Genomic DNA, 27664 nt, shown 5'->3' with positions numbered 1-27664 from the left:
TAAATATTATCGTATAATAAAAAATAAGACAATAAGTAAAAACAAATTACATTTGGCGAAAATATCCAATGTAGTCATAATAAGAGTACAAATACTAAATTAAATGTAGGCCTACTCTCTTGTATATGATTTTCAGAAAAGAAGACAATATGAATCAATCTGCTTATACTTTAATCAGTTAAAAGTTAAATGTGCAAAGAGACCATCAGAACTGATTTTTCTATGGGGTTGTCTCCCTCTTGTGGTAGACAGGCGCTTTACAATGTAAATAAATTTAATCCTGTAACCAATCGGACTTCGATCGAAATGTTATCCGACTAGACGATCTAGTGGCGTAATGATCAAAGTTCAATTTAAGGTGCTGGCTGTGCCATGATGACTTCCACATCGTTCAATGGATGAAAACAAACTTTAGATTTTTTTTTAGCAACAAATAGACCCGTCTTGTGGAACATCGCCAGAAAAATGCACTGGTCCCAGGGTCCCTGAACACAACAAGTTGCAGACTTCACTCGTTGAGCGCAGTGATAACAACAAAAACATGTAAGTTTTAATTCTCTTCCAGGCTTTGCGTCATCATATCAGCTCTTCTTGACCTATTACTTATCAGTGTGACGCTTAATAACAAACGAAATCATTATCTTACATCTGACCAAATTGTGCAAGTTGTTTAAACAATCGCGGCAGATTTATTGATTTATTTTGTAAACAGAAAGTGAAATGCAGACAAGACTGCTAAAAAAATAATCAGTAAAAAGACGACCAAGGGGAAAGAGACTTTTAAAGGAAGTGTCATGTCACTGTTATGTTTTGGTAACACCTGCTGTCTTCACTCAACCCAGCCTGATCCCTGCGTGCGTTTGTTTACTCCAGCATGTACAACTCCACTGACGCCTTCTCCCAGGTGGCGTTCAAGGACGTCCCGCAATCGTACCCACTTGCTACCACAATTAATTGCTGCTACACACTCGCTGCACACTTCCAACCAAGTCCACGCGACTGGGTCGGAATCTTTAAGGTAATTTTTGCATATGTGGTAAACGTATATGACTCGAATAGTCTTATGAATAGAATTGTCTTGCATTGTTATTTTGCATAATTAGATGCATGAAAAAGCCACTTAGTGGTGATGTTTTTATACTTGGTTACTTACCATCACCGTTTTATTTTTTATTTATTTTTATTTCGGGCTCTGGTGCATTTGAGGACCTTCTGTATTTTGAGCTACTAGAACTATGTTTTCCCTGTTTTCTCCAGGTGGGATGGAGTACCATCAAGGACTATCACACTTTTATGTGGGTGGAGTCGTGCGGGGACTCGAACCAAGAACCATCATCTACAAGGCACGCTTATTTCAAAGGTGAGACACCACTACTATTCAATTGTTGAGTCATCCACTTGTATTGTTTTGGGAGATATCTGTGGGGCAAAAATACACATACGCATACATTTATATTTATCTTATTTATATTAATTATTTATCTTATTTATCTTATTTATCTTATTTATATTATTTATATTATTTATATTTTTTATATTTTTTATATTTTTTATATTTTTTATATTTTTTATATTTTTTATATTTTTTCTATTTTTTATATTATTTATATGTATTTGATGGTTTGCGCATGTGCTTCAGACCTTCACCGCAAGAGGGCGACAGTACAATTCAAAACATACACGCTTATAAGAAAGTGAGCGTTATTTATCATCAATTCACATCGTCGCGCAGATCAGTGTGAAAATACACATTTATATTTATATTCGCACATATTGTGGCATATCAAAATTGGCATCTGTATCCGGTGATATGGCCTTCAAATTAGATTTATATTTGTTCAACAGAATACTACCTGCCCAAGGATGACTTGGACTTCTACCAGTTCTGCTACGTGAACAGCTCAGGACAAGTGTGTGGCGCCAGCACGCCCTTCTGCTTCAAATCGCAGCATCCCAACGACGAGCAAAATGCAGCCAATGGCTCAGACAATGATGACCTGATGGTCATTACCACGCAGGTACACATGAACCAAATTCCTCCGTTGAGCTCCATCAGGTCTTCAGAACCGAATAGGAAGACACTTAATTTTTATATTGCATGGATCTTGTGGCGCAACGGTAGCGCGTCTGACTCCAGATCAGAAGGTTGCGTGTTCAAATCACGTCAAGATCAGAAAATTCTTTTGCTTCATCTTGGAACTGAAAGACTGCTGGTTCCATTTCTTCCACACAAACATAGCTCTCCACCAGAACCTCAGTACAGAACACATCACCAAGCTGCTTCAGATGGATTACTCTTCTCTGAAATCTCTATGCCACTAAGACCTTGTGGCGCAATGGTAGCGCGTCTGACTCCAGATCAGAAGGTTGCGTGTTCGACTCACGTCAGGGTCAGTGACTTCCTTTGATTCATCTATGGACCGAAAGACTGCCGGTTCTGATTCTTCCGTGACGCTCCACTAGTGCCAAGGAACAGAAAATGAATTTCTCCATAGTTCCAACAATGGTTTCCAAAATCTTACCCTTAAAAATTATGTGTCACTGCGTATCCATGGTGATCACTGAAGCAAGACCTTGTGGCGCAACGGTAGCGCGTCTGACTCCAGATCAGAAGGTTGCGTGTTCAAATCGCGTCAGGGTCAGTCACCTCTTTTAATTTATCTATGGACCGAAGGACTGCCGGTTCTGATTCTTCCGTAACTCTCCACTGGTACCAAGGAACAGAAAACAAATTTCTCCATAGTTCCAACAATGTTTTCCAAAAGCTCACCCTTATAAATTATGTGTCACAGCGTATCTATGGTGACTACGTATTGTAGCAAGATCTTGTGGCGCAACGGTAGCGCGTCTGACTCCAGATCAGAAGGTTACGTGTTCAAATCACGTCAAGATCAGAAGATTATTTTGCTTCATCTTGGAAATGAAAGACTGTTGATTCTGTTTCTTCCACACAAACATAGCTCTCCACCAGAACCTCAGTACAGAACACAAATATCACCAAGTTGCTTGACCAACGCCGCTGGATTACTCTTCTCTAAAATCTTGACGAGATTAACTATGACACATTAATTATGCTTGGGAATTTACTATTACCAAGACCTTGTGGCGCAATGGTAGCGTGTCTGACTCCAGATCAGAAGGGTGCGTGTTCAAATCACGTCAGGGTCAGTGACCTCTTTTGATTTATCGCTGGACCGAAAGACGGATGGTTCTGATTCTTCCGTAACTCTCCACTAGTACCAAAGAACAGAAAACGAATTTCTCCATAGTTCCAACAATATTTTCCAATATCTCACCCTTATAAATTATGTGTCACTCCGTATCCATGGTGACCACTCAAGCAAGACCTTGTGGCGCAACGGTAGCGCGTCTGACTCCAGATCAGAAGGTTGCGTGTTCAACTCACGTCAGGGTCAGAGACCTCTTTTGATTTATCTCGGGACCGAAAGACTGTCGGTTCTGATTCTTCCGTAACTCTCCACTAGTACCAAAGAACAGAAAACGAATTTCTCCATAGTTCCAACAATGTTTTCCAAACTCACCCTTAGAAATTATGTGTCACTGTGTATCCATGGTGAGCACTCAAGCAAGACCTTGTGGCGCAATGGTAGCGCGTCTGACTCCAGATCAGAAGGTTGCGTGTTCAAATCACGTCAGGGTCAGTGACCTCTTTTGATTTATCTCGGGACCGAAAGACTGACGGTTCTGATTCTTCCGTAACTCTCCACTAGTACCAAAGAACAGAAAACTAATTTCTCCATAGTTCCAACAATGTTTTCCAAAATCTCACCCTTAGAAATTATGTCTCACTGTGTATCCATGGTGACCACTCAAGCAAGACCTTGTGGCGCAATGGTAGCGCGTCTGACTCCAGATCAGAAGGTTGCGTGTTCAACTCACGTCAGGGTCAGTGACCTCTTTTGATTTATCTATGGACCGAAAGACTGCCGGTTCGGATTCTTCCGTAACTCTCCACTGGTACCAAGGAACAGAAAACAAATTTCTCCATGTTCCAACAATTTTTGAAATCTCGCCCTTAAAAATTATATGTCCCTGCGTATCCATGAAAATTATTGTAGCAAGACCTTGTGGCGCAACGGTAGCGCGTCTGACTCCAGATCAGAAGGTTGCGTGTTCAAAACACGTCAGGGTCACTGACCTTTTTTGACATATCTCGTGACCTAAAAGGTGTTTTTTCTAGAGCTGTATATAATCGTCATCCCCATGTGGATATTGTGCGCCACCAGGAAGAGGTGGAGCAGAGCGATCGGGAAATTGCAGCGTTGAAGGACGAGGCGCATCGCATCCGACAGCAAAATGAAGAGTTGGAAACAGCTTTGCGGGAAGAGAGACGAGAAGCCGCCATCTTGAAGGTCTTACAACAACACTTGTGTGATGCTGATGGATGAGCGCCAGTTGACTGTACGCTTTCACAGGACAAACACGATGAACTGGCCTCAGAACTTTATTCGACGAAGCAGCAGCACGAGCGTCTTTTGAGTACTTGGCAGGAGCAAGAGGAAGAAATCCAACGTTTGAAGGTTTGATTTCGCCTTACGCTTGTAGACAGGGTCAACATTGTGCTGTTTGTTGTTTTTAGGAGATGCTGACCCACATGAACAATCAGGTGGAACTTCAGGAACAGAACCTTGCTGAGTGCACAGATTCTGATCGCAAAGGTGACGACGGTGGACTGCTGCTACAAATTGAGGTAGGTGGATTCAGATTTCGAACTTCAGAAATGTCAGGACCATGCGTTCCTTTTCGATCTTCCAGCTGCAACTCCGAGAAGCTCAAGCGTTGATTGCAAACAAGGACGCCGTGATCGAGGAGAAGAACAACTTGACGGCCGTGTTGAAACGCCACAACCAGGAGCTTGCTCAAGAGAACCAAGTAAACACCTACTCGTTGATGTTGCACATTACTGCTGTCCTCACTTTGGACTCCATTTAATTGCTAGAAGCTCACAGATGACATGGAGGAGCTGCGCAAGACTTTAGATGACCTTCAAAAGCGGTTGACTGCACGCTCGGTGAAGCCAGAAGCAACGGAGATGTGTGACATTTCGGATGACACACCTGTTGGTATGTTTAGCACGATAAATTTGTACATTAAATCAATCTGATGTTTGGCTTTTTTTTTTTTTTTTTTCGCAGTGAGCATTGTTGACAATGATGAGCAAGACCAGGTAACCCCTCCATTAGACTGGTCAATAGACTGATCTTAAATCTGTTTTTATGTGTTCCTCCAGCCAACCCTAATGTGCTGTCACTGCCTGGAGAGCTTCCCAGGAAGTACGCGGGCGGAGGTGGAATGTCACGAGCGCAATCACAGAGTGTGTCCTTTCTGCACGCTCATCTGCGACGACATGGAGCAGAATGTGTTTGAAGACCATGTCTACAGTCACGAGATGTGACCTTAAAAAACACCCGCTAAATCTAAAAGCAGTATAATTACAGCTAAAGCTTTGCACAGTCTTAAAGAAATCACAAGATGTATTTTTATTCATGTGAAAACAGCTCAACTGTTCTTGAAAACATTACACTGTTTTCCGGCTACATTGCAGATTCTTAGGCATGTCTTTTTTTTTAATCAGTGTTTACAGTATTTAGTTTTGTAAGCCAGTATTAAATTGTGACACAACAGGACGAGCAGTACTGAGAACTTGCAGAAGAGAAGTGGCGTAATTAGGAGCAAGAAGAAGAGGCAGAGAAGTGTTTGCTCTGTGTGTGTTTTGGCGTTCTTATATCGTGAACTATCACATATTGCGGGTGTGTCTGATCATGGGGGTTCATTAGTCACGTGTGTCCATAACACCCCCCCACCCTTGCGCTGGCACAGTATGGGCTAAATCCTCATCCAGGGTTTGGTCAGGGGCTCATCTGATTGGCCTCCTCGGGCGTGACATCACGGGAGGTGAGCTCCGAGAAGAGGGCGGGCAGCCAGTACTGCGGCTCGCCCGATGCCTGAGAGTCCAACCAGGCCAGGCCCTCCTTCAGCAGGTGGTCCTACCAATGACAACACAGGTCAAGAGATGTCTTGTGAGTGGGATGTGGTTGGCGTGGACTCACCAGGACGTGACTCGCTCGGTCGTTCTCCCACTTGAGACCGTCTTTAATTTCACTCACCGTCACGTAGCCCTTCTTCTGCAAAGTAGTGACAATGGGTTTGAAGTACAGACATTTTTTTATTGATTGTTCTGGGGGTACGTGTGGCTTACTTCAGCCAGTTGGAGGACCACCGTGTGGTCCATGTTGAGCTCCGCCGGAACGGACTGCACCAAGTAGGAGCCGCCCACCGGAATCATCCCGAAACCGTTGCCCATGACTTTGAGTTTCTTGATAGCTCGAACCAAATCATCCCTGGGGAAACGTGCGAAACATAAAGCAATGTGAGGTTCAGAAATGTGTAAGGATTTGATTTTTTAAAAAAAATCTGTATAGGAAACACTTACTGGCTGACATCCTGAGCGTATTTACCGCGACTCTTAAGAACCCTGTGATGCAGTTCATCCAAAGTCATGAGTCCTGACAGAAAAAAATAAAAGCCTTTCACTGCTATCGCCAAGGTGATGTTGATAAAGTGGCATTGATCACTAACCTCCGTTCCTGTGCTTGAGGGCCAAGCAAACCTCAATAATCTGCACGCCAAGCTCATAGTAGAAGTCGCCCACCCCGAGCATCTCTGACCAGAAACCTTTGCCAGCTGTCAAGAAAGCAAAATGTTTCAAAATAAAATAATAATATGCTCAAAGATTCTTTTTCATAGTGACTGACAGGCAAGCGGGTCAACTCCAATAGTGGCGCACATCTCCTGAAACTGGACCCGGAACTGGGAACTTTTGCGGATTTCCTGTTTGTGCTTGCTAGCAAACTCCTCCAGGTTGGACTTGAATGTTTCCAGCTGCTTGGACATCTGACACAGAGGGGGGGAAAATAACCAATATTACATGACTTGTACAAAGATGGACACATTTCATGTAATTAAGCCAACACACTTACCTGAACGATTTGATCTTCTGCAAGAACCGTTCCTCTCTCTTTGTATTTGGCCTATAAGGAAAATGGAAGTCAGTCAAAAATCTCTTAAGAATAGTGCCATTTAAACATCTTACTTCATGCAGGCTCCCTGAATTGCAGCCAAAGTATAGACTTGACTTTGATGGATAGTTTAAAATTTTAAAGCTGTCCTCGTGGTTATGATGATTAGTTGGGCTCATTGCATTCCGTTTTAGTTATTTACCATTAGGTTTGCTTTCAGCGTTCACATTTTTACAAAACATTTGAATGTTCTTACCTCTGCAAGCTTCTTTTTGGCGATGGCGCCCGCACCGACGCCTCTCCGGTGCATTTTAATTTTAATAAAAGGGGGAAAAGTACTAAAACGATAGGAGAACTCGTTTATGTTCAAAATGACGACAGTTTTCTATGTTACGAAGAAGCTAAACCTCTCAAGTAGTGCTTACATCAGTGTAACAGCACCGAGGGACGCAACTATTAAAAACCTTTGACTTCCGCGGTTTCAACTCAGTTGTGTATTTCAAGTTAAACTGCTATAAAATTGTACATTTTTTCGAAAATTTGCTACGATTGACAGATGTTGGAGCTACTTCCGTGTAAGCCTCTCCATTTTGACAGTTTGGAATAAAATAGCTATTTTCTAATGACTGCCCCCTGGTGGCCCGGCGATTATTGCACCTTCATTTTAATGCGTCATTGCAGTTACATTTAATTGAAAATTAGATTTTTTTTGCGGGGAAAAATCTACAGTGTCTATTTTAATACAACTATAATCTTTTCTGGGAAAAAAATGAAATCGATCAAAATGATTTCACGAGGAAATAAAAATGAAAACTACTAGCATTTTAAATATGCGCATGCTGTTGTGTGCGGAAGACTTTCGTTTTGTACTTGATCGGGATTTCCTCACTATTTCGTCATATTTCCGGGGTGACTTATAATGATAGTGAAATGTGTCCTCATGGAAACCTCAAAGCAAGACATGGCTATCCAACACACCGCGCATGCGCAGTATAGAGCGCTTTAAAACTTGACTTGAGGAGGGAATATGGCGAGCATTGTTGGTGGACTTCACTAATAGCCCGGGTAAGCTCACAATACAACTCAATGGGATTGTTTGTGAGGAATTTGAGTGTTTAAACGCAACCGGTGCGGTGGTGGTGGCGTTTTGGCCGCGCGTTTTTCTGTGTGGGGTTAACCTAGCAGGTTAGCCACTAGGGCTAGGTAGCTGTTATTGTTTTTTTCACGGTGAGCTAAAATGGAGGAACTAAAATGGAGGTTGCTTCAGTGCCACTCCCGGGTCCTTGAACGTCCCCTGTCACTCCTGCTAGATTGTTGCTAGTTGAAGTCGTTGAAGTATTTTATTTCTCGCGTGTTTGTGTGTCGTGCTTGTGTAGCTTAGCTTGGAATTTCAAACCCCGGCGTGTGACTCGTATGAAAAGGAAGGGGAACGCAGACTTGACGTAAAGTAATAAAATGAAGGCAAGCGTATTTGTTCAGACAGGACACGACGCGGCCGTAAGTGAGTGTCACAGACAAAACCTTGTCTTTACGTTTGTTTAGGTCTACAGGGACTTTTTCCTGGTTCAAATTGAGGTTGGGGTGATAGAATTCTGATCACAGATTTGTATGCAAGGCTCGAAGAAACGCTTTTTGTGAAATTTTTTTGACGGTTTCCATTTCCAAGATAAAACCTCGTACTTCACGAGACTCATCTGAAAAGCTAGAACCAAAAGGTGTAATGCACATTTAAGATACATAAGGACCGAGCCATTCTGACCATGACGTCCACACTAAAAGGTTTGTCATTTCCTGTTGATGCTAAAAATGGTGGGAAAGCAGTTTATTAGATGATGAGGTTATGGCCCTTATCTTCTCACAAGGGTTGTGATATCTAAGTGGAATAAACTTGTTTTGTGTGCACGTTACAGGGGGCAGCGCGCTCGGTCGCACCATGAACAGTCACCATGAGCATGAGAGCCTCCCCGGGTCCGCAACTGGGATCCAAGCCTAACGCTAACGCCATAGGCGGGACGTTCTCTTTGCTTCCCGTGAGCTTCAGGAGGGAGTCACGTGGCTCACCCTCGGATGCTCCAGGAGACTTCCGGTGGGCCGAAAAGATCCCGGGCAGGTCCAAGCGCTCGGAGCAGACTTACATGAGCGGTGACGTCTCGGAAGACGTCGAAGTAGATCGGGCCACCGCTGCCGTGGGGCTTCTGTCCCCTGTCGGACCAATGGGGGGTGAGGGAACCCCGGTGAAAGGCAAACCCCTCTCCGTGGACAACATGGAAAATCCTCAGATGACGCCAAACAACAACACGCCCAAGGATGCTGACGGTGTCGTCGGCGCCGCATCCATCGAAGTGTCATCCGAGGGCAAGTGGAAGAACCTCCGGAAGAGCCCGGCGAACCCTCACACGCAGGCCAACTGTTTGCGGCAGATTCTGCTGCTGCAACTGGACCTCATCGAACAACAGCAGCAACAGCTGCAGTCGAAAGACAAGGAGATTGATGATCTCAAAGCAGACAAGGAGACGGTATGCAAAACAGTAAATATATTGAGGCCATTTTTTAACCTTCTCAACAAAATCATTGTCATTGGAATCCAATTTCATACCCCTGCCAAAAACCCTGCACAGAAATAGATACCTGCTGTGCACATCTTGGCCACTAAGGGGCAGTGTGCATTACATGCATGAAGCTAAATCTTGTTGAGGAAATAATATTTCAATAAATCTTGTTTTCCATTGACTACTAGCAATAAGATAGACATGTTTGTTTATATTTTCAGGTTATAAATCATTCCTAAGCTAAGCAATGATAACCTGCAATGACATTTTTCCTCTGCTTGTGTAGCTTTTGGCCCGCATTGAACGCATGGAGCGTCGCCTGCAGCTCACCAAAAAGGACCCGCCACGCGACAAGCGCCTCTTCCAGCCGCTGGAGCCTTGGACCCCCGACAAGGAGGACATGTGGGACTTAGAAGTGGAGGAAAACCCGCAGCCCAATCCGTCTGCCCTGATGCCCTTAAGTCGAGGCGGCAAAGGTCAAAAGAGGTAAAGAAATGCTGAACTGAAATCCAATTAGGTTAGCACATCTAATGTGAGAATAGAAGGCAAGAAAATCGGTATTCTACTCAAATCAATTTGACTGCTTCCGGCTTTTCATGTCACATGTGCTCTCCCACAGAAAATCCTGCTTCGCTGACTCCAAACTCCAGAAATCTCGTGGCAAAAGCGCCAAGCTGAGTCCTCACAAGCCGGAGAGTCAACCAGCGTCTCCGTCTCAGCGAGAGCTTCGCAGCAGGGAGACGCCGGAGAAGAGCGCCCCCGCCAGGCCGCCCTGCAAAGAGGAGGCGGCGGAGCTGAGCTGCCAGATGGACGACCTTCCCTTCCTGTCCACTACAGAGATGTACCTGTGCTGCTGGAACCAACCGCCTGTATCGCCTCTGCGTGAGACCTCTCCCAAGAAGGAGGAGGAGGAGGAGGAGGAAGTGGCCAGTGAGTGATGTAGTTGACAATATGCTAATTAATAAGCCTAACCTTCCACTGCTTATGTCCTTCAGATCCACCCAACACACACTCCATGATTAACTTCCCTTTCCCGTCTTCGTGCCGCCTCTCGGTTCCATCGTGGCGGGAAAACGTCATCGAGGCGTTGGGCGAGGATTTAAGCGTCGACGCGCAAGAGGTGAGAACGTCGCAGCGGCTTGGGCGCGAGAGGCAAAAAAGGTGTCAAACTCGATAAATCTGCATTTTGTTGTGCCTCCAGCCGCTGGATGACGGCGTGTTTCTCAAGCGCCATGCCAAGCTGGAACTGGACGAGAAAAGGAGGAAGAGGTGACCACAATGTCATTTTTGAAGGGGAGAATATTACATTGAGTGATCAAAAGAAATTTGTTTTGCGATTTTGTTTTGTCAGTTTTTAATGTGCTATGCTTTGGCGCCACCTTGTGGCAATGGAGGGTGCTAAAGCGCAACAATAGGCTAGAAAAGATGATCTTATCGACAAATAAGGGTCGAACCGAATTTAAAACAGATAGATTGGTGCAATTGTTTTCTAAAGATCAATTAGTCCTCTTCCTTTTAATTCCCGCACACAGGTGGGACATCCAGCGGATCCGAGAGCAGCGTATGTTTCAGCGCCTGCAGCAACGCATGAACAGGAAGAAGATCATACCGGAAACGGAGCCTGAGCTTTCGTCATTCTATCCGGAAACTGAAGATGGTACCTCAGGGTTTATTTTTGGGGAAAATCGTTTTCCGGAGCTTGAATTTTCTTTGTTGTTCCTTCTAGTTGAAGCAATTATGATCACGCCCTTCTTGCCAGTGGTCGCATTTGGTCGGCCGTTGCCCAAACTCTCACAAGAGTAAGTTTGAACATTTTGTAAGTCCTTTATATCAGTCATGTGACTTCCTACATTAGGCTATAAATTAAAACTATGACTAATAAAAAATAAAAAAAAAGACTCAGGTTTGATAAATACCTTTTTCCCCCCCTTTTAGGAATTTTGAGCTGCCTTGGCTGGACGAGCGCAGCCGCTGTCGCATCGAGGTGCCCAAGAAACACACGCCTCACCGGACCTGTCGCAAGTGAATGTCGCCGAATGGGAGACGCCATTTATCGGTAGTTCTATACGCGCCTGTGTAACTACGGTTGGTTTCTGTGCGGAGGTGAAGGTCGTGTCACACATATCACTCGTTGTTGTGCGGTAGCTCTGTTCCCACTTTTTCCATCGCGTCACTGTTACTGCACTCGGCTGAGACCAGAAAAAAAAAAATCATGTTGGAACTCGTTGGACAGCTTTAAATTTTGCGATACTTTGGTTAAAAAAAAAAAAAAGTCCCGATCTAACCGTGGTGCTGTGTATCTGTGGCTAAACCATCCAGCTATAGAGCAGGGGGGGGGGGGGGGAGCCTGAATCTGTGAAAAAGAGAAAAAAAAAAACTTGACGGGTCCTAATGTTAGCTTGAAGTAATCTGTTTACTTGTTTTGGTTTTACACCACCCACAAAAAAAGTAAAGGTAAACGGGCTTTCGGTTGCAATTTTTGTCCACGTTCTGCAAAAAGTACAGACACGTTAAAACAGTTGCACAGTGAAAAGTTTCGAGTTTAAAAAAGTTCAAACGTCAAAACATCATGAAATTTCACCCCGAATGTTTTTTGTGAGTAGACATGTGAATTGCATGTGTTCCATTTAGCTGCAATGGTAGCATGGCTTAACCCCTCGATGGATCTTTGCTCTGAAGCAAAATAAAAAGACGTAAGCATGACTTTTGGGCTGCAAGCGTCCAGTGAGGGTAGGAGAATATTAATGCACAAATAGTGAATGACCTCCTCCTCCAGGAGCAGTTTGCTCAACATCAGGGGTCCATTTTAGAAGGTAAAGTTCCTAGCTTGTAGTTGTAACAACATGCCATGCTCTTCCCTCGCAGTCGGTTTGTTTTGTTCCAAGATGCGACAGCTTCAAGCGCTATTCTGTACAAGTGCTTCGGTCTGGAAATGTTCTCTGTACATAGCTTTCACAAACAAATGTACATAAAACATGGCTGTTATTTTTTTATTATTTAATGTGGAACGTGTTGCGTACATTCAAAATTCAATGATTGTATGTTGATGAAAAGTTTTGAAAGTTGAATTTTCTTTTTGGAATAAAATGACCATCTCTATGCTTCACGGACTTGGATTTGGATTTTTTTTTTTTCCACATGATTATAATATTAAAAAAATTTGCTCGGGTTATTAATCATTAGTGTTAATTGAAAGTATAACAAAAAGTGAGTAGACAAAATCTGGCATTGTCATAAATGAGACAGGACCTATTTTGTAAGTTTGATATAACATACCCCACATCAAACAAACCACCGCAGGAAAAAAATAATCCACCATCAGGCTTCAAAGAAATACCAAGACGTAATGTCAACATGCGTTCAGTCTTTGCGGAGGTTATTGAGCCGCGCCTCCAGGTCAGCATCTGCGTCGGCGAGGGCCGCTTGAGGTTCCGCTTTCTTCCCGCCGGCCACCGACAAGCTTCCGCCAGTCGCCGGGAGATCTGGAAGCAACACAATGGACTATTTACATTTGATCAAACTACATCAATTTATTCCCACGCGTCTACTTAAAATAGCAGCGCTAACTCTTAGCTTTGTTTTGTTCTTACTTGAGAGTTCGTCATTGAGATTAAGACCCAGCTCATCCAGGACTTGGGACACAATGGCATCGCTGAAAAAAAACAAAAAGTAGTCAGCACAAAAATGACAGGAAAAAACACCATGGGGCTCACCTCTCATCCTCATCGTCTTCGTCCCCCAGGACGTCGTCGATGGCGTCGCTCATCATCTCCTCTTTCATATCCATCATCTCGCTCTGACGTTCAAAGTCCATCATGATCTTCTGGATCTGAGGGAGTTTGAGCTACGGAGAAACGGGCAGGTATGCGACAAATTGGTTAGCACCACTTGCACGTGTTTTCTTCGAGTGTTTGACATGACTGAAACCGACCTGTCTGTTCATGGTGGCCATGGCTTTGGTGACCCCCTTCATGGCTTGCGTCATGCTGTTGTTGGACTTGAGAGTCTGAATCTTCAGACTGACAGCCTGAATGTTGGCCTTCATCATGATGAACTTCTTCACGTAGCGTCTCGTGCGGACCAAATCTTTGGCCATGATCTTAACGGAGTCCTGCACACATTTCAATCGCAACCATGATTTGATCAGCTTGTGTATTTTCAGTTTTTGCTTTCCAATAAGACTTAACCCACCATTTGTCCTTGTTTGGCCATTTTCTTGATGTCAGCAATGATCTTCTTCTCCTGCTGCTCCAGTTTTGATCGCTCTCTGTCTAGCTCCCTCATGGCCCGGTTGAGTGCCCTCTGGTTCTGCTTCAGCATCTCCTCCGGAGTCTTTCTCTTCCCGAAAAGGAATTCCATCTGTTTGGAAGCACACAATACACTAAAATTCACTATGGTGCATGGTGGCGTAACCTCGGAACCTGTCACCAGCCTCATTGACTTCTCACCATGTTTGTGGAATGCGAGATGAAAACATTACGCAAGGACGGAGTGAACAGGGGAAACCACACACATGAACGTCATAGCAGAGATTCAAGCACACTTTTTTGTTCATATGTGAAATTGAGGTTGGGAAACAACACATCTAAATGAGTATTTTCTCTGTATTCTGCTCTTAATGGGGTATTTACATTTTAGAAGAGGGCGGAGAGGGGAGTTCCCATTTTAAGGTGTGTAAAGGTCAAAACCTACGTCAAATGATAGTTTGGGGCAAATTCGATCTGATATAAAGTGTACACCCAGTTTGACATTGTTGTCAACTAAGTGGTTTAAGGCCTTTTCATTTGGTGACGTCTATTTATGACCGTCATTACCTCATCGACACATCCCCATCCGCTTCTAGTACTTGCGTTAACCGTAACAAAGTCTCGCAGCTCACCTTGATGCGCTCTAGTCGAACCAGCACGAGAATCCAAACGACAAACGAGCTTCTCAAACAACGATTGTTTCGTTGTTTACAGCTACTTCCGCGTTACCAATTTTACTTCCGGTTAGTGATTTCACCATTACGTCACAGGTGACGTTATCTGTATCGGTCGGAAGTGGCTTTTCAGAAACATTTCTTTGTTTCAAAATAAAGGTTATAGGTGGATGAAGTAGCATTGAGTTTTTTTTAAATTGAAAATTTGTTGTTAAAACTACAAAAATCGTCCATCACGTATATTATTTCAATCATAAAATTACCACTGTGACGTGTGCAACATCAATTTGACTGTTCACACTTTTATTTTTGTAGTGCAAAACCCTCGTTCTGTCCGGATAACAACACGATCGCTTCCTTACAGACCAACGTGGTTACAACTAGTTCTCAGTCAGTCTTCATTCAGGTCAAATGGTAATAATCCGTTTGCGTGCTAAAAAAAATTGATATTTGACTAACATTGCGTTTGGCGTTTTAAAGGACTTTATTGAACGCCCCAATATGGGGTTATTCAATAATGTTTCTAAGCACAGGTTGCTATTTATGAGGATGTGGAGATTTCCCAAGGTTGTGGACTCCTACTTTGCCTACCATAAGGACAACAGAGTGAACAATTTCAAGACGCCCAGCAAGTCTAAAATGTCAGGAGGAAGGCTTCCTAATGATCAAGCATTGCCAAATAAACGTAATAATCAAAGACGGATATCGTCAGAGCTTCAGAAGCTGGCTGTGGAGGACTCGTCTACACAGTGGGAAAAGACTGGGAGACTCAAGCCACCTATGGAGTCTTCAAACCAGCATGAGATTGTCTTTGGAGTCGCTCCTTGTCACCTGGCTCTCACTCAGACTCGCCGGAAGGCCCTGAAGCTATTCGTGAAAGACGGGGAGGCCTTGCACAGGTCATCGCTCCACAAGGTTTACGAGGAGGCTCACCGGCGTCAAGTTCCGATCCAGCGGGTCAGTAAGAAAGACCTGGATAGAATGGTTTTGGGTCGGGTTCATCAAGGAGTTTGCCTGCAAGCTACTCCATTGAGCTACCTGACTGAAGACTCGGCCCCGAGTTCAAAGTCCACATCTCTCTGGCTAGTCCTGGACGGGATTCAAGACCCGATGAATCTTGGAGCCATCTTGCGCTCTGCGTATTTTCTTGGCGTGGACCGGGTGGCCAGCAGCATCCGTAACAGCTGCCCTTTGACCCCAGTGGTGAGCAAGGCCAGCGCCGGCATCATGGAAGTGATGGGCGTGTACGGGTACAAAGACCTGGAGGACATGGTCCGGGTCAAGACGGCGCAAGGCTGGCGGGTAGTCGGTACCGTGGCGGCCGAGGCGCCGGAATCCAACGTTCCCGTCATGCCGTGTTCGGACTTCCGAATGACCGCGCCGACCTTGCTCCTGATTGGAGGAGAGGGTGATGGATTGTCCCGGAAGCTTTTGGGTTTGTGTCAGACGCTTGTGACCATTCCAGCTGGGAGACAGCTTCTACCTGGCATAGAGTCGCTCAACGTGTCTGTGGCCACTGGGATTCTACTGCACTCGCTTTTGGCTTCCATCAGGAACTGACACTGCAGTTTTCACGATTTAAAATTGGTCATTTTAACATTTACCTGGTATAAAGCACATGCCTGGTGTCTGTTATCTTTATAATGGTTATGCAAGTGGTAAACATTTATGGCAGTGGGTTAAGTAAGGACTTAAGAACATTTTTTTTTTTAACAGTTTGCCTCAGATTTTAAAACATCCAGTTAAGATCGTGTCGAATTCTACGGAGACTGGCGGAGCACTCACTGTCAGTTAAAAGATGGCTTATTTGACGTGTACACAGAAAAAACATTTGACAGAGGACAAGCTTACCGAGTTCTCGACCATACTGTTGTCAGCCATGTCTGCAGATACCGTAAAAAAGAATGCAACAGAAACTCTGCAATAGAAACTCGGCAGCAAACTGTCTGTACAACCCACACGAACAAGAAGGTCAAATCAAAGCCACGCTTTAAAAAAGGGTAAGTAGTCACATGATCTTGTTGCGTGCTGGTTTAATGACAAAGACTACCATCAAGGCGAAATGTCACTAAGTGCCAATCAAAGGAGTTTATCCAAAACACGAGATCAACAAATAGAAGAGGATGGCAATGTGATAACAATGATGGCTAAAGACAAATAAATACTTTGTGCTTCTGAACCTATGTCCTTTTTTGGTCACTGCTCTAGCATTGCTGTTTTAGAGAATTTTGTTGTTAGCCACAACATTATGATGAGAAAGGCAGGAGGTGAAAAGAAGCGAAAAATAAGAAGTCCAACTTGACTTAGCACAGCTCCAATTTCATTTTGTCTCAGGACAAGTGTCATTTAAAAAGTGCACTTCTCAATTCCTACCGCAAGAGGGCAGTGTGACCAAACAGTAGTGGCATCAGCCACTCGTCGTATGGCGGAAGAAGACGTGCGCACACAATGCATTGCACGGCTGACAAGGAGTGCGATTCCCCGATGTCCATGATACATTTACAATTCCGAGGAAACGCGTGAAAAGGAAGCGGCGGGGGACACGGCGTGCCCCCCACATATGGTTTTTACACACTGGATTTTGTCAGGAAATGGAATCGTGAGCAGTGGACGCCGGCGACCGGTTGAACTTGTTCTAAACATTGGATCTAAACAGTGAAGGCTTCACGGTGGAGCTGCCCAGCCTAACGGGGGTTGGCCGGCCGACACCCTCGTTTATGGAAATCGACACCGAGGCTTTCAAGAACGGGCCTTGAATTTTTGTTCCAAGTGATGGAGGGGGATCAGAAGTGTTTTCGTGCGTGAAGGACTAATATAACGTTATTACACGAGTGATTGTCAGAAGTGGCTTCGCATTCCTCCAGTTTCGTTTGGAGGCAAAAAAAAGGATGAACCCCCGCTAGCTAACAGCTGGATTGGCTAATGCTAACCTAGCTGTGTTGCTAACATTACGTCTTTCTTTTGATGGGTTACAAACTCAAACCCTCACTATCGCCCGTCAAACATATCGATAATTGAAAAAAAAAGATTAATCGACTCGGGATTATTATTCAGACACGCGCTTAACTGTTCGGTTGGTAGTCGTGCGTTGATGTCGGAAAAAACGTATTTATTCTTAGGTTGCTGTCTGAATATATTGTGATGTATTGAAGTTAGCCCAGATCGTGCGCTCTGAATTAGCAAATGCTAATTTGCTGAAGTCAAGCCTAGCCGAGTGCTTGGCAGGCGGTCGCGCACCAAGCTGGTATTGTTCCACATTTTTCTCCTTAAATCTGAGATTTGTGAATAATTAGTGTCGTTTTGACTTTATATCACAATGTCACGACAGACAGTGTGTTGGCGTTCCAGTATTTGGCTTCTGGGCCTTCCTAACTAGCTAACCGTGTCAAATTTGTGCTAGCACTCAAATCAATTGTCAGCAAATTGTTGACGGAAATATTAGTTAGCGATGGCCCGATTTTCAACAGCAAACCCACGTGAGACTGTTTAGTTGATTTAGTCATCAACCCAAGCGGGACTGTCGTTTTTGTTTACATGCTTATTCGCTCATTTTCTTTGCTAGCGAGCTAATGTTAGCCACTTCGAAGATGTCCTGATCGTTGCGATTGTGCTTCACTTCCATCGCGGGTCGTTGCAAATAATTGAAATGACTCTCAAATTCCGCCGAAAGAAAGGCCCCGATGCCAATAGACTGTTGTCAAAGCAAGGGAAATAGTACGACCACTATTCAATTAACGCCATTTTCACTGGGGCTCCGAGCTACGGCCCGGGGGGGCTGGTGTCATCTCTTTGCGGTTAGGTGCCACCTTCCGCCAGACCGGGACTTAACTTAAGTGCCTTTGGCGTCATCGGAGTTGGACAAAAGGCTTGGAGGACATGGAGGGTCCGAGCCGAAGCACTGCATCTAGGCAGAGCCGACGCTCCCGTTCCCAGCGCGACAGGGAGCGGCGGCGGAGGACAGTCAACCTGCCTGAGGAACGGGCTACGTCCCTGTCGTCGGGCTCTGATCGGGAGGATCGCGGGGCCACTAAGGTCCTCGGTCCGGGGGAGAAAGAGGGCCGGCCAGGTTTTGGTCGACACAGACCCCCGCGCCGGAGGAAGAGGGAGTCGGTGTCGTGTGAGGAAGACATCATCGATGGCTTCGCGATTGCCAGCTTTGTCAGCTTGGAGGCGTTGGAGGTAAATAAATATTTGCATGTTGACAGTAGCTAACATTTACTCTTTGCTGTTGTTTTCCAACTTCTATTCAACCAGGGCATATTTAAAAAAAAGTCAAATGTGCAAAGGCCTGTGTGCATTTTGCTATTCAGAGAACCTGCAAGCTGTGCAAGAACTACTGAACATTTGCTCTCGTGTATTCAAAAGTTGAAAATGTCCAATTAAATCACACGTTTAGAGATAATAGTGCGTTTTAAGTTCACACCCATTGTCGAACTCCTCAACCCTGACACCATTCCTTGCTTGGAAAATGCATTCCACTCAGTTGATGGCTTGTAGAAGAGGCCTCAATTATTCATGCACTCATTCCGGGAGGTGTTGATAAGCTGCCAAATGGCTTTGCAAGAAAAATGCTTGAGGAATAACCCGCAGCCGTTTATGTGTTTGTGTGTCTCAACAAAAATGTCACTGTCAAGCCACAGCAACTGTGAGTTTTTAATTTCATCCGGCAAATGTGTTTTTTTTTTCTTTCTCCCCAAAGATTTTCCCAATTGAATGCACTGGCCCTGGTGATCATCATCATAAGTCCGAAATCACGTGTACATTATTGACGAATACATAAGAGGAGTAGCCGTAAAAAGTCGATTGATTTGAACAGATTGGTGGGCGGGAAAGGGTTACTGTCAGCCTCGATGCTAATTACAGCCAATCAGAGCGCTACCATGGAGACAGGCACAAACAGGAGCAGCGCTGAGCCTTCATCAGCTGCTGTTCAACTTGGTCAGTGGGATGATTCTGAGCAGACCTAAATCCATGAGATCAATTTGTCGTCACACAAACACATATTCATGTTATTCCACCCCATGACGATGGTTTTCTTGCGATTGTTCAGTGCAGAAGTACTAATGATGGCGGTGACGATGATTCAGCTTACTTTATCGTCTTCGTCCCCTTGTTTAAGCTTACCCAAATGTTTTTGTTCTCTTCAGATGGACTGCTCTATGAAGCCAGGCCAGCACAACGACATGCTGGGAAGGAGGAACAAGGGCAAGAGGGGTCCGGAGGAGAATGGCGGGGGGCCGCTGTCCGAGCCGGAGGAAGGCGTTCCGCACAGCTACTCCAGCAGCTGTTGGAACAAGTGTAGGAACAAGAGGAGGAAGCTCGAGGTGAGACAAATCCTTCGGGCTCTGGTGTCCTATCAGCTGATTCACGGTATGCATGGGTGGAATATTCATCTTAATTCCTCCTCTTCCGCCAACGCCAGATTAATACATGGGGGCAAGTAGAGTATAATATTGTATAGGAAATTCTTGAGTTCCCCTTTAAAATGTTAAACACTGAAGTGTCATTTTATAAACAACCGCTAAAATGTCACTCCTGCTCTAGGGACACCCGTTGGAGACTGGCTATATTGTAAGTGTCAAGTTAAACATTGAAGATAATGTCGAATCATTTTTGCAGACTTACATGATCTGGATCGGTGTATTGCAAATGACTTTTTTTTTCTTTTTTAATCTCAATTTGTTTCAGTGTGACACGGAGAGCGATGCTGGAGACAAGGTATGTGCTGCACTCGCTCACCTGTCTCTTTTAGACATCTGGTCTGATAAGCTGCTTTGACTTTTCAAGGCCTCGGACCATGACATGGATCCAGTGTTCACCGTCAGCACCCGAAAAGGTTGGTGTCTTATTAAGGGCCGCATCCACCTGACACCAGTATAACCTTTACCTGATGCATGAGGTTAAATTTAGATCAGCAGAGCTGATTGTCACCCAACTCGGGACTGGCCTATTTTCATGAAAATGTTCTCACCGTTAGAGAGGTTTACTAAGTAATTTATTTGATGACTGACATAACCTGTAGTCACGTATCTTTTATTCTTGTGCGCCCGTGCCAAACTGGTCATTTTGACTTTTTCTTTTAAGTTGTTGAGCCTCCGCCCTCAACTGTGGACAAAAGCTGCTCGGGCATGCCGGCGCGGAGTGGCGTCCCACGCTTGATGGTGACGCCCAGAGTTTCCGGCCTGGAGCGGAGTCAGGAGAAAAGCCTTGATTCGCATTACCCGGAGGCCGTTTCGTCTTCTACCTCTTCCGCCTCCTTCTCCCGCCTGCCCTCCCGCTCCCCGGCCTCGGCGGCAGGGCCGGTTCCCAGGGCCGGCTCTGTCAACGTTAACGGCGGGCGGCACCACAACGGCAGCCCGCCGCTGTCCAAACCGAAGCCCTTCCTCACCTTGCCGGGACGCTCTCACACCCTTTACAACAGGTTTGTTTGACTTTTTCACTGTCCAGGTAGCAGAGGTGTGAGTGACTCTGTTGTTTCGTTCCCCAGGAGCAACACTCCAGTCAAACCTCCGTCTGTTGCATCGTCTTCATCTTCCATGCGCCCTCCGACTCCCTCCACCAGTGTCTCCATGTCCTACATCCGGGGCGCAGGGTCCTCAGGGCCCCTCCGACCCCCATCGCGAGCCAACTCGGGGGCTTTGTTTACTTCCTCACCAGGCCTGCCTCCCCCTCCGCCTCTACTACAGGGCCCTTCCCACTCTTCAGCAGCAGGTACAGTAATTACATCATAACTTTTAATTTCACCAAGTGTTTTTTTTTTTTTTTTAATTATCTTGACCGCCGTGTAATCCGATACACCACAGACCAGGAAATGCTGCGGCAGAATTTAAACTCTCACTTCCTGAACGCACAAGAGCGAGAGGGCCGACGCAGCGCTCCCGGGCCGGAAGGTAGTAACGCCGCCGCGGGTCGCTCCACTCCCGGCGGAGCGTCGGCGTCCAGTTCCACCCCTGGATCCACGGGTCGGACGTCGCAGAACCAGCCCAGCGTCCAACCGCTGGCTTACCAGTTCCATCAGCACAACCACCAGCACCAGCATACGCACACGCACCAACACTTCACGCCTTTCCTGCACCCCACGGCCACCGCACCGCCCCTGGTGAGGAGCATCCTTGTCACATGTGGACTGGATTGCATATTTGTGTTGATTAACCCTTCTTTCACTTTGGCTTTTTCAGTTTGATAAGTATCCTGGCAAAATGGATGGGCTGTACCGGCATCCTGTAAGTACCACACTGGTGTAAAAAAAGTATTTGCACCTACCTTCTGGGTTTTTTTCTTTTCTTATCATCACACCTAAATGTTTTGGCTCACCAAGTAAATTTAAATGTGGACTTCCCTTGTAAATACAGATTGCCATCACTAATGTGCGAGTAATTGATGGCCACCCAGCCCAAAATGTTTGTAGTGATAAAAAAAAAAAAAAAATTTGGAGTACCCAAGTCAAAATCCAGATTGAAATGTAATTCCAATGCTGTGTTACAATGCAGTATAAATGAGAGTTAATGCTCCCAAGGGCGGAACGACAACTTATTTTGCACCGGGGCCAAATAGGTTTCACAGAGATTGGATTGGATTTGAATTTTAGATTTGCTCGGGTCGATTTTGTCCGACGTGAAGGTTAGTGTGATGATCTGAAAATAGGAAGGAAGCACGTGCTTTGTCTCAGGCGTTGTTTGCGAGCGCTTCTTGATGGAATGTTGGAGTGGGTCATGATGGGTTTGTCTGTCATGACAGTTCTTCCCGCAATACCCGCCGCCGCCCTCAGTGCCCAACATCCAGCCTGTGATTCCTCCCACCGGGCCTTTTAGCTCCCTGCAAGGAGCATTTCAGCCAAAGGTAAGAAGAACCTGTCCTGACTCATGAAATCAAAAGTGGGCGGCGGCCGCTTGCGTTTTATCTCCAACGCATATGAGGAATCTGGCAAATGGCTCACCTTCCGCTTCGAAGACTTAGTCATGGCCTCATGTTGATAACACCGTTTGACACACTTGGACGTTTTATATTCATAGTTGTTGATTTGCTGGTCTGCCAGCGGTGCCTGACGGCTCGTTTTGTGCAACAGCCTCTTGTCCCTCAGGGAACCGGTCCGGATCTCAGCGCTCGCCTCGGCGTCGTGCCGCACCACATGCAGCCCAAAGATCACCGGGTAAGGAGCGCCTGAGTCGATGTCGTTTCTCGGGCGACCTGACGTTGCACCACAATATGTAGCCTGTCAAGTTGTACTCCAAACAAAACAACTTTCTCCTGTGCAGTGTGAGAAATTTAAAGTGGCTTTACAACTGTGTTCTCTCGTAGCTAACTGATCCATTCGGGACATCGTTGAAAATCAGTAATGTAAGCACAAACTGATGTTTTGAATGCACTGGCTCAACTGATCTTACTTTCTCACTGCTTCATTCACGCCGCACTAACCTCAACATGTTGCCTCGCTATTGCTCTCGCTCAGTGGCCTTGCACACCAGTCAGATATTTCATATTTGCACAATGCTTTTGACTTCTCCTGTCCCCACGATTGCCGCACTCACTTAAGAGTAAAAAGTTGTCGAGAGATCACTTAGAAACGTGTCATTTAGTTTGAGTGAGTAGCCAGGGGTGGGCAAAGTATGGTCCGGGGCCCACATATGGCTCCCGACATTCTTTAAATCATTTACAGGTTTTTTTAAAACCTCATCAAAGATTGATATGGATGTTTTAAAATTCAGACGGGGCCCTTGAGCACTCAGGTTTGCCCATTCCTGGAGTAGAGAAAAAAAATCATATGTAACAGGCAAATTGATGGATTAACAACGCCCCAATTTTTTTCGTTTTTCCAACGTGCAGAAACCTGGAAAATGGTGTGCTATGCATGTATATGTGGCCTGGATGATCCTGAGCCATCAGAAGAAAGTAAAGGTACGTCTCAGTAGTAGGAGAATAAACAAATAAAAAATAAAGCAGATGTTTGATTTGCGCTGTAATCTTTTCTTTTTTTCCCCCCCCACAGCTGATGCAGGCTGATCCTCACAAGTTGGACTTCCGCAGTGACCTGCTGGCTCGTCTTCCTGGAGCCGGTGGACTCGGCCCAATGGGCCCCATGGGAGGACCCCTGCCTCCAAATCACGACTTGACCAGACCTCCCGGTCTCTTCTCAGCGACAGGTGCAGCATTTGTACATTTTATATGCACACTCACTAACCTCACTTTAAACTGAAAGCGCACAATTCCAAATTCGGACTCGGAGAAGTACTTTTTAAAAAGTTTGATGTAATAATTTTCCTCACTATCACAAGCGCTTCATCGCTGAGTCGTAGTTGGAAAAACTGGATTTGATCGTTCCTGTCTTAAGACTCACGTTACCTTCATGCAGGTGGAGTCAATCCGTCCTCGGCTCCTTTCATCGCCCCATCAGCGCCGCACTCGTCTTTCCTCGCCCCACCTGCACATTTGGGTAAGAGTCTTCGTTCGACGGAGTTGCTTTGATCCACTCACCGGCTAACGGTTGGATTGGCATTTTATGCGTGCACGTTTTAGACCCGTATGGCCGATCTCCACCCTTTACCCCGCTGGGAGCCCTCGGTTCCAGTGCCTTTGGAGGACTGGGAAGCCCGACACTTGGTTAGTCTCATTGTGTCCCTATTCTTAAGAGTTGGCATCTGCTTGACTTGAATCAACTAATTATTAGTTATGATAGCTAGCAATGTGAAACGGATTGGACTCCCAGTTAAAGTGACCACATCTGGGTTGCAGCAGGCTCCATGTTCGGTCCTAAAGACTCACCTGCCAACGTGGTGGGAAGCTTATCCAACGCTTCCAACCACCACGATGCATGGAACCGACTCCACGGCACGCCGACAGGCTTCCCGGCGGGCCCCAGCTGGGCCAAAGGAAGCGACAAGCGAGACGAGAGGGACCGCGCCAAGGACGCCGAGCGGAGAGACATACCACACATCAAAGATGAAAAGGACAGGTAGGATGTCACATTTTTATCGATTCAATGGTTTTGTATCCATAGAAACCCAAAGACTTAGTTGATTAACTAAAAGTAAAACTGTGTTATGCAGAGACAACACGCTGTATGGCCGTCCACCTGTCAGGATGTCTCCTGTGGCGCCGTCCTTTAAGCCCCGCAGTAGCACTCCGATCTCCCACATCAACGGCCACAGCAGCTCCCTGGGCCCAGGAGGCGGGCCTGCTGAGGACACGGCTCGCAGTCTCAACAGAGACAGAGAACGCGAGCGGGACGGGGAAAAGAGGCCGCTGCCGACAGTGTCTTCACGAGGGCTTCCCCATGGCTCTTCCACTTTAGTAGCAGACAGAGACAGACCGCGCTCTTCCTCCTCCTCCGTGCTCAACACTCCCCCGCCTGCCAGCCGCTCTGCCCAATCACCACTGGACCTTTACCCCCGCCAGCTCGGCCCGGCAGTACACGTCCATCACAATGAACACCCCCAAAGAGACGGCCCCCATCCCACATCCTCGGCGGCTTCTGCCTCCGTCACTTCTTTATCTCAGGCCAAGAAGTCTGATCGGACCATGACGCCCGTCTCCAAGCCGCCCCTGGTCCTGGCGCCGGTTAAAGTGAAGGAGGAGCGCAAAGAGGAGCCAGAGCACATCCCCATCTCCCTGCCTGCCCCGCTACCCAACAACGCTTTTGACCGCCCCAACAGCCACCCACACAACCACAGTTCTGGTACGCCCTCGTCTTCCCTTTCACTGACTCCCACTCCGGGTGTTCCCCTCCCTCCGCCCACTCCCAACCAGCCTTCCCACCTTTCCTTGTTGGATCGCTCCCGGGCCCTTGAAGCCTATTTCGGTAGCGCGGCAGGGTCCGGTTTGGTAATGGGCCCGGGCGGGGATCGTTTCGCCCATGGGCCACCTCAGGGACCGGCGCAAGGTCCCCACAGCTTCACCTGGGATCCCTGGAGAGAGCTTGCAGCCCAGCAGCATCAGCAACACCGAAGGGAGGCAATGGCACTTCGATCCGACCCGCACCTCAGCCTGCGTTCGGATCCCCACCTGGCGCGGCTCCTCCAGCACCAGCGCTTCCTGGAAGCGGAAAGGGCTGCGGCTGTTGCTCACCACCCTTCTACGTCCACTGCCTCCAGCCATGCGGTCCGCCAGGAGCTCGCCCTCATGGCCCACCACTTCGACCGACCTCACCAACTAGGACCGCCGGGAGGGGGCCTGATGGACGAGGAGCAGCGTGCACAAATCCTGCGGGAAGACATTGAGCGGGCGCGCTTCTTCGGCATGCACCCCCATCTTCCGCCAGGCTCTCACCTCTCCAGCCCCTCTCATGCTGCTACCGCTGCTCACCTGGAGCAGCTGCACCCTGGCCTTCTGTCCCACCACCTGCCTCCAGGGGCCGCCGCAGCAGCAGCCGCCGCCTCCCAACATCACGCGTCTCTATACTCGCGTCTGGGCCCACTTAACGCACACCACGTGCCCAACGGCATTCTGGCAAAAACGCCCGCGGGTTTGGTGGGGGCTCTGTCAATGGGGGCGCCGCCACCTCTTATTCCGTCCATTGCCAGCCGGGCGTCCACGCCGCCCCGTGGTTCCAGACTGATGGGCCCCGGCGAGCTGACGCTGTTCGGCGCCCACAAAGACGGAGAGTCCAGATAGTACAGGTTGAAGGAGATGAAGGGAAATGTCAGGATCACTGTGCTGCTCGCTAACACAGTCTCTCACAGAAAGTAGTCCCAGCAAGCGAAGCCTAGCTGCTGGCAGAGATGCAAGTCTCACCCATGTGTTACCAGTGCAATTAAGAATACATTATGGATCACTGTTTGAGCATTTATTCTGGAGATCCGACTTCAAGTCCGGATGTGTTTGTCTACACGAGTAAAACTATTCAGTGCACTAAGATAAACAAATGCTCAAACCCATTTGAGTGTTATTATCCGATATGTTTTAAGGTCCAAAATTGCACTTGTTGACTACTGCGTGGTACAAAAATTGCTATTGAGAGGACAAAGAGCTACGTGGAGTAGATGTGCCAACAGCTTTTACTCTTGAGAAAAAGTGTAAATGGACTTGAGGGTTGATATCAGGGATTTTGAGTAAATGCTCAAACAGTTTTCCATGATACATTCTTGGCATCTGATGAGTTTCATTTTCTGTGGGCAGTCGGTTACTGCAAGGCCGTCATTGGCGGCACATTTTTTGTTAACAAGTTGTTGTTTTTTCGCCGTGGATCAGCGGTGATTTCCATCGGCATGTGCACCTGAAAATGTCAAGAGTTCAGATTCTCATTGGGGGTAAAACGTGGCGGCGCTGGGGAAGAGAGCGTGTAGACATGAAACGGTTAAGAGGCACGTTGTGTTTGTGTGTACGTTTGTCATTGTGAAAAGACAGAATACTGATGAGACCAATCCAGGAGTCAGTATTGTACCTCAATTTCTTGCTTTACCCAAAAATCCCCAAAGTCTCAGCGTCATGAAACATGAAATTCATTCATCCCTTTTCAGTTTGTGTTTGGGCTTGTTTTGTTCCCCCCGGGGATAGATGGCGAAATGAACTGTGCAGCGTTGTGTTCACTCGCACAGCGTCTTAGAGCTTCCTCCATTTCCCACTCTCCTCTGGACTATATGAGCAGGACCAGATTATAGTAGTCTAGACAAAATGCCTTTGTAATTATTATTCTTAACATTATCTTCTATAATAATAAATATATTCACTGTTATGTTATTGTCATTGTTTCAGGTATGCACTAGTACTCTCTCTGTCCCTCCAGGTAGTAATACTGCACATCCTGGAAAAAAAGGCTTGCTTCACACTAAAGGTTGAAATGTTGGTTGAAGAGCAGCCTCTGGACTCTTCAAGGATCTCTTCTCTATGCCTTTATTATGCTCACAGGGAGATTTGACTGTGTGCCCTTGCTTTGTGTGTTTTATCCATTTGGGATGATGTTGTAGAGGCTTGTACAGTAAGATCTGGGAACACAGTTTGTGTTGCTGACAAAAAAAAAATAAGTTATATACTTGGATGAGTGGGACATCTGCTGAAGAATTGAAAAGGCATACAAAGGACATCCACAGTGGGCGTAATGAGAGGGGAAAGACTGGGTCGATTATTTTAATATGACCATTTTATACCTTTCCAATCCCTCCCCTAGAGACCACAAAGATTAATTATTAAATGAACTGTTGTTTACTCTCTGGTGTGGGTCT

General features: G+C 46.3%; 6 protein-coding genes and 9 non-coding genes across 22 annotated transcripts; 13 read left to right on the top strand and 2 right to left on the bottom strand.

The window, feature by feature from the left end:
• Window positions 1-304: 304 nt before the first annotated feature.
• On the top strand, window positions 305-5558 carry calcoco2 (calcium binding and coiled-coil domain 2). Of its 3 annotated transcripts, none has more exons than XM_061304842.1 (11): window positions 306-543; window positions 874-1018; window positions 1258-1360; window positions 1846-1910; window positions 4248-4373; window positions 4437-4541; window positions 4601-4711; window positions 4777-4893; window positions 4961-5084; window positions 5157-5188; window positions 5252-5558. In XM_061304842.1, the coding sequence occupies exons 2-11, from the start codon at window positions 875-877 to the stop codon at window positions 5414-5416; spliced, it is 1092 nt and encodes a 363-aa protein (XP_061160826.1). In that variant the 5' UTR covers window positions 306-543; window position 874; the 3' UTR covers window positions 5417-5558. The 3 variants fall into 3 exon arrangements, with proteins under 3 accessions (XP_061160825.1, XP_061160826.1, XP_061160824.1); XM_061304840.1 differs by having other exon boundaries at window positions 308-543; window positions 1846-2018; XM_061304841.1 differs by lacking the exon at window positions 5157-5188 and having other exon boundaries at window positions 305-543; window positions 1846-2018.
• Window positions 2102-2173, top strand: trnaw-cca (transfer RNA tryptophan (anticodon CCA)). Its single transcript has one exon. It is a non-coding gene; the product is annotated as a tRNA-Trp (tRNA).
• Window positions 2323-2394, top strand: trnaw-cca (transfer RNA tryptophan (anticodon CCA)). The gene has a single exon. It is a non-coding gene; the product is annotated as a tRNA-Trp (tRNA).
• trnaw-cca (transfer RNA tryptophan (anticodon CCA)) lies at window positions 2571-2642 on the top strand. Its single transcript has one exon. It is a non-coding gene; the product is annotated as a tRNA-Trp (tRNA).
• On the top strand, window positions 2823-2894 carry trnaw-cca (transfer RNA tryptophan (anticodon CCA)). Its single transcript has one exon. It is a non-coding gene; the product is annotated as a tRNA-Trp (tRNA).
• Window positions 3097-3168, top strand: trnaw-cca (transfer RNA tryptophan (anticodon CCA)). Its single transcript has one exon. It is a non-coding gene; the product is annotated as a tRNA-Trp (tRNA).
• On the top strand, window positions 3345-3416 carry trnaw-cca (transfer RNA tryptophan (anticodon CCA)). Its single transcript has one exon. It is a non-coding gene; the product is annotated as a tRNA-Trp (tRNA).
• Window positions 3591-3662, top strand: trnaw-cca (transfer RNA tryptophan (anticodon CCA)). The gene has a single exon. It is a non-coding gene; the product is annotated as a tRNA-Trp (tRNA).
• On the top strand, window positions 3839-3910 carry trnaw-cca (transfer RNA tryptophan (anticodon CCA)). Its single transcript has one exon. It is a non-coding gene; the product is annotated as a tRNA-Trp (tRNA).
• trnaw-cca (transfer RNA tryptophan (anticodon CCA)) lies at window positions 4083-4154 on the top strand. The gene has a single exon. It is a non-coding gene; the product is annotated as a tRNA-Trp (tRNA).
• Window positions 5478-7651, bottom strand: snf8 (SNF8 subunit of ESCRT-II). Its single transcript, XM_061304843.1, has 8 exons — window positions 7297-7651; window positions 7002-7052; window positions 6777-6915; window positions 6601-6705; window positions 6455-6527; window positions 6221-6362; window positions 6072-6146; window positions 5478-6008 (listed from the first exon to the last, which is right to left on the bottom strand). The coding sequence occupies exons 1-8, from the start codon at window positions 7348-7350 to the stop codon at window positions 5871-5873; spliced, it is 777 nt and encodes a 258-aa protein (XP_061160827.1). The 5' UTR covers window positions 7351-7651; the 3' UTR covers window positions 5478-5870.
• A 300-nt stretch (window positions 7652-7951) lies between these two features.
• On the top strand, window positions 7952-12699 carry msl1b (MSL complex subunit 1b). 2 transcript variants are annotated; one of them, XM_061304838.1, is made up of 9 exons: window positions 7952-8105; window positions 8951-9556; window positions 9876-10075; window positions 10209-10519; window positions 10585-10709; window positions 10791-10858; window positions 11122-11246; window positions 11316-11388; window positions 11525-12699. In XM_061304838.1, the coding sequence occupies exons 2-9, from the start codon at window positions 8987-8989 to the stop codon at window positions 11613-11615; spliced, it is 1563 nt and encodes a 520-aa protein (XP_061160822.1). In that variant the 5' UTR covers window positions 7952-8105; window positions 8951-8986; the 3' UTR covers window positions 11616-12699. The 2 variants fall into 2 exon arrangements, with proteins under 2 accessions (XP_061160822.1, XP_061160823.1); XM_061304839.1 differs by lacking the exon at window positions 7952-8105 and adding an exon at window positions 8123-8819.
• chmp2a (charged multivesicular body protein 2A) lies at window positions 12566-14616 on the bottom strand. Its single transcript, XM_061304845.1, has 6 exons — window positions 14469-14616; window positions 13781-13948; window positions 13521-13700; window positions 13303-13433; window positions 13180-13241; window positions 12566-13071 (listed from the first exon to the last, which is right to left on the bottom strand). The coding sequence occupies exons 2-6, from the start codon at window positions 13946-13948 to the stop codon at window positions 12950-12952; spliced, it is 663 nt and encodes a 220-aa protein (XP_061160829.1). The 5' UTR covers window positions 14469-14616; the 3' UTR covers window positions 12566-12949.
• Window positions 14617-14843: 227 nt separating this feature from the next.
• mrm1 (mitochondrial rRNA methyltransferase 1 homolog (S. cerevisiae)) lies at window positions 14844-16689 on the top strand. Its single transcript, XM_061264969.1, has one exon. The coding sequence runs from the start codon at window positions 15012-15014 to the stop codon at window positions 16068-16070; it is 1059 nt and encodes a 352-aa protein (XP_061120953.1). The 5' UTR covers window positions 14844-15011; the 3' UTR covers window positions 16071-16689.
• A 241-nt stretch (window positions 16690-16930) lies between these two features.
• Window positions 16931-27647, top strand: fbrs (fibrosin). Of its 5 annotated transcripts, none has more exons than XM_061263966.1 (18): window positions 16931-18689; window positions 19658-19834; window positions 20055-20081; window positions 20199-20228; window positions 20298-20346; window positions 20595-20931; window positions 20998-21221; window positions 21314-21609; window positions 21689-21733; window positions 22248-22349; window positions 22546-22659; window positions 22809-22847; window positions 23334-23405; window positions 23497-23650; window positions 23860-23940; window positions 24024-24107; window positions 24243-24459; window positions 24554-27647. In XM_061263966.1, exons 1-18 carry the CDS (start codon window positions 18387-18389, stop codon window positions 26115-26117), a joined length of 3915 nt encoding a protein of 1304 aa, XP_061119950.1. In that variant the 5' UTR covers window positions 16931-18386; the 3' UTR covers window positions 26118-27647. The 5 variants fall into 5 exon arrangements, with proteins under 5 accessions (XP_061119950.1, XP_061119951.1, XP_061119949.1 ...); XM_061263967.1 differs by having other exon boundaries at window positions 16932-18689; window positions 22576-22659; window positions 24240-24459; XM_061263965.1 differs by having other exon boundaries at window positions 16932-18689; window positions 24240-24459.
• Window positions 27648-27664: the final 17 nt, after the last annotated feature.

This window comes from Syngnathus typhle, linkage group LG18 (assembly GCF_033458585.1).
Source record: "Syngnathus typhle isolate RoL2023-S1 ecotype Sweden linkage group LG18, RoL_Styp_1.0, whole genome shotgun sequence".
NCBI classification, from domain to species: domain Eukaryota; kingdom Metazoa; phylum Chordata; class Actinopteri; order Syngnathiformes; family Syngnathidae; genus Syngnathus; species Syngnathus typhle.
Note: the sequence above shows the minus strand (reverse complement) of the source record. Positions and strands in the feature narration are given on the sequence as shown.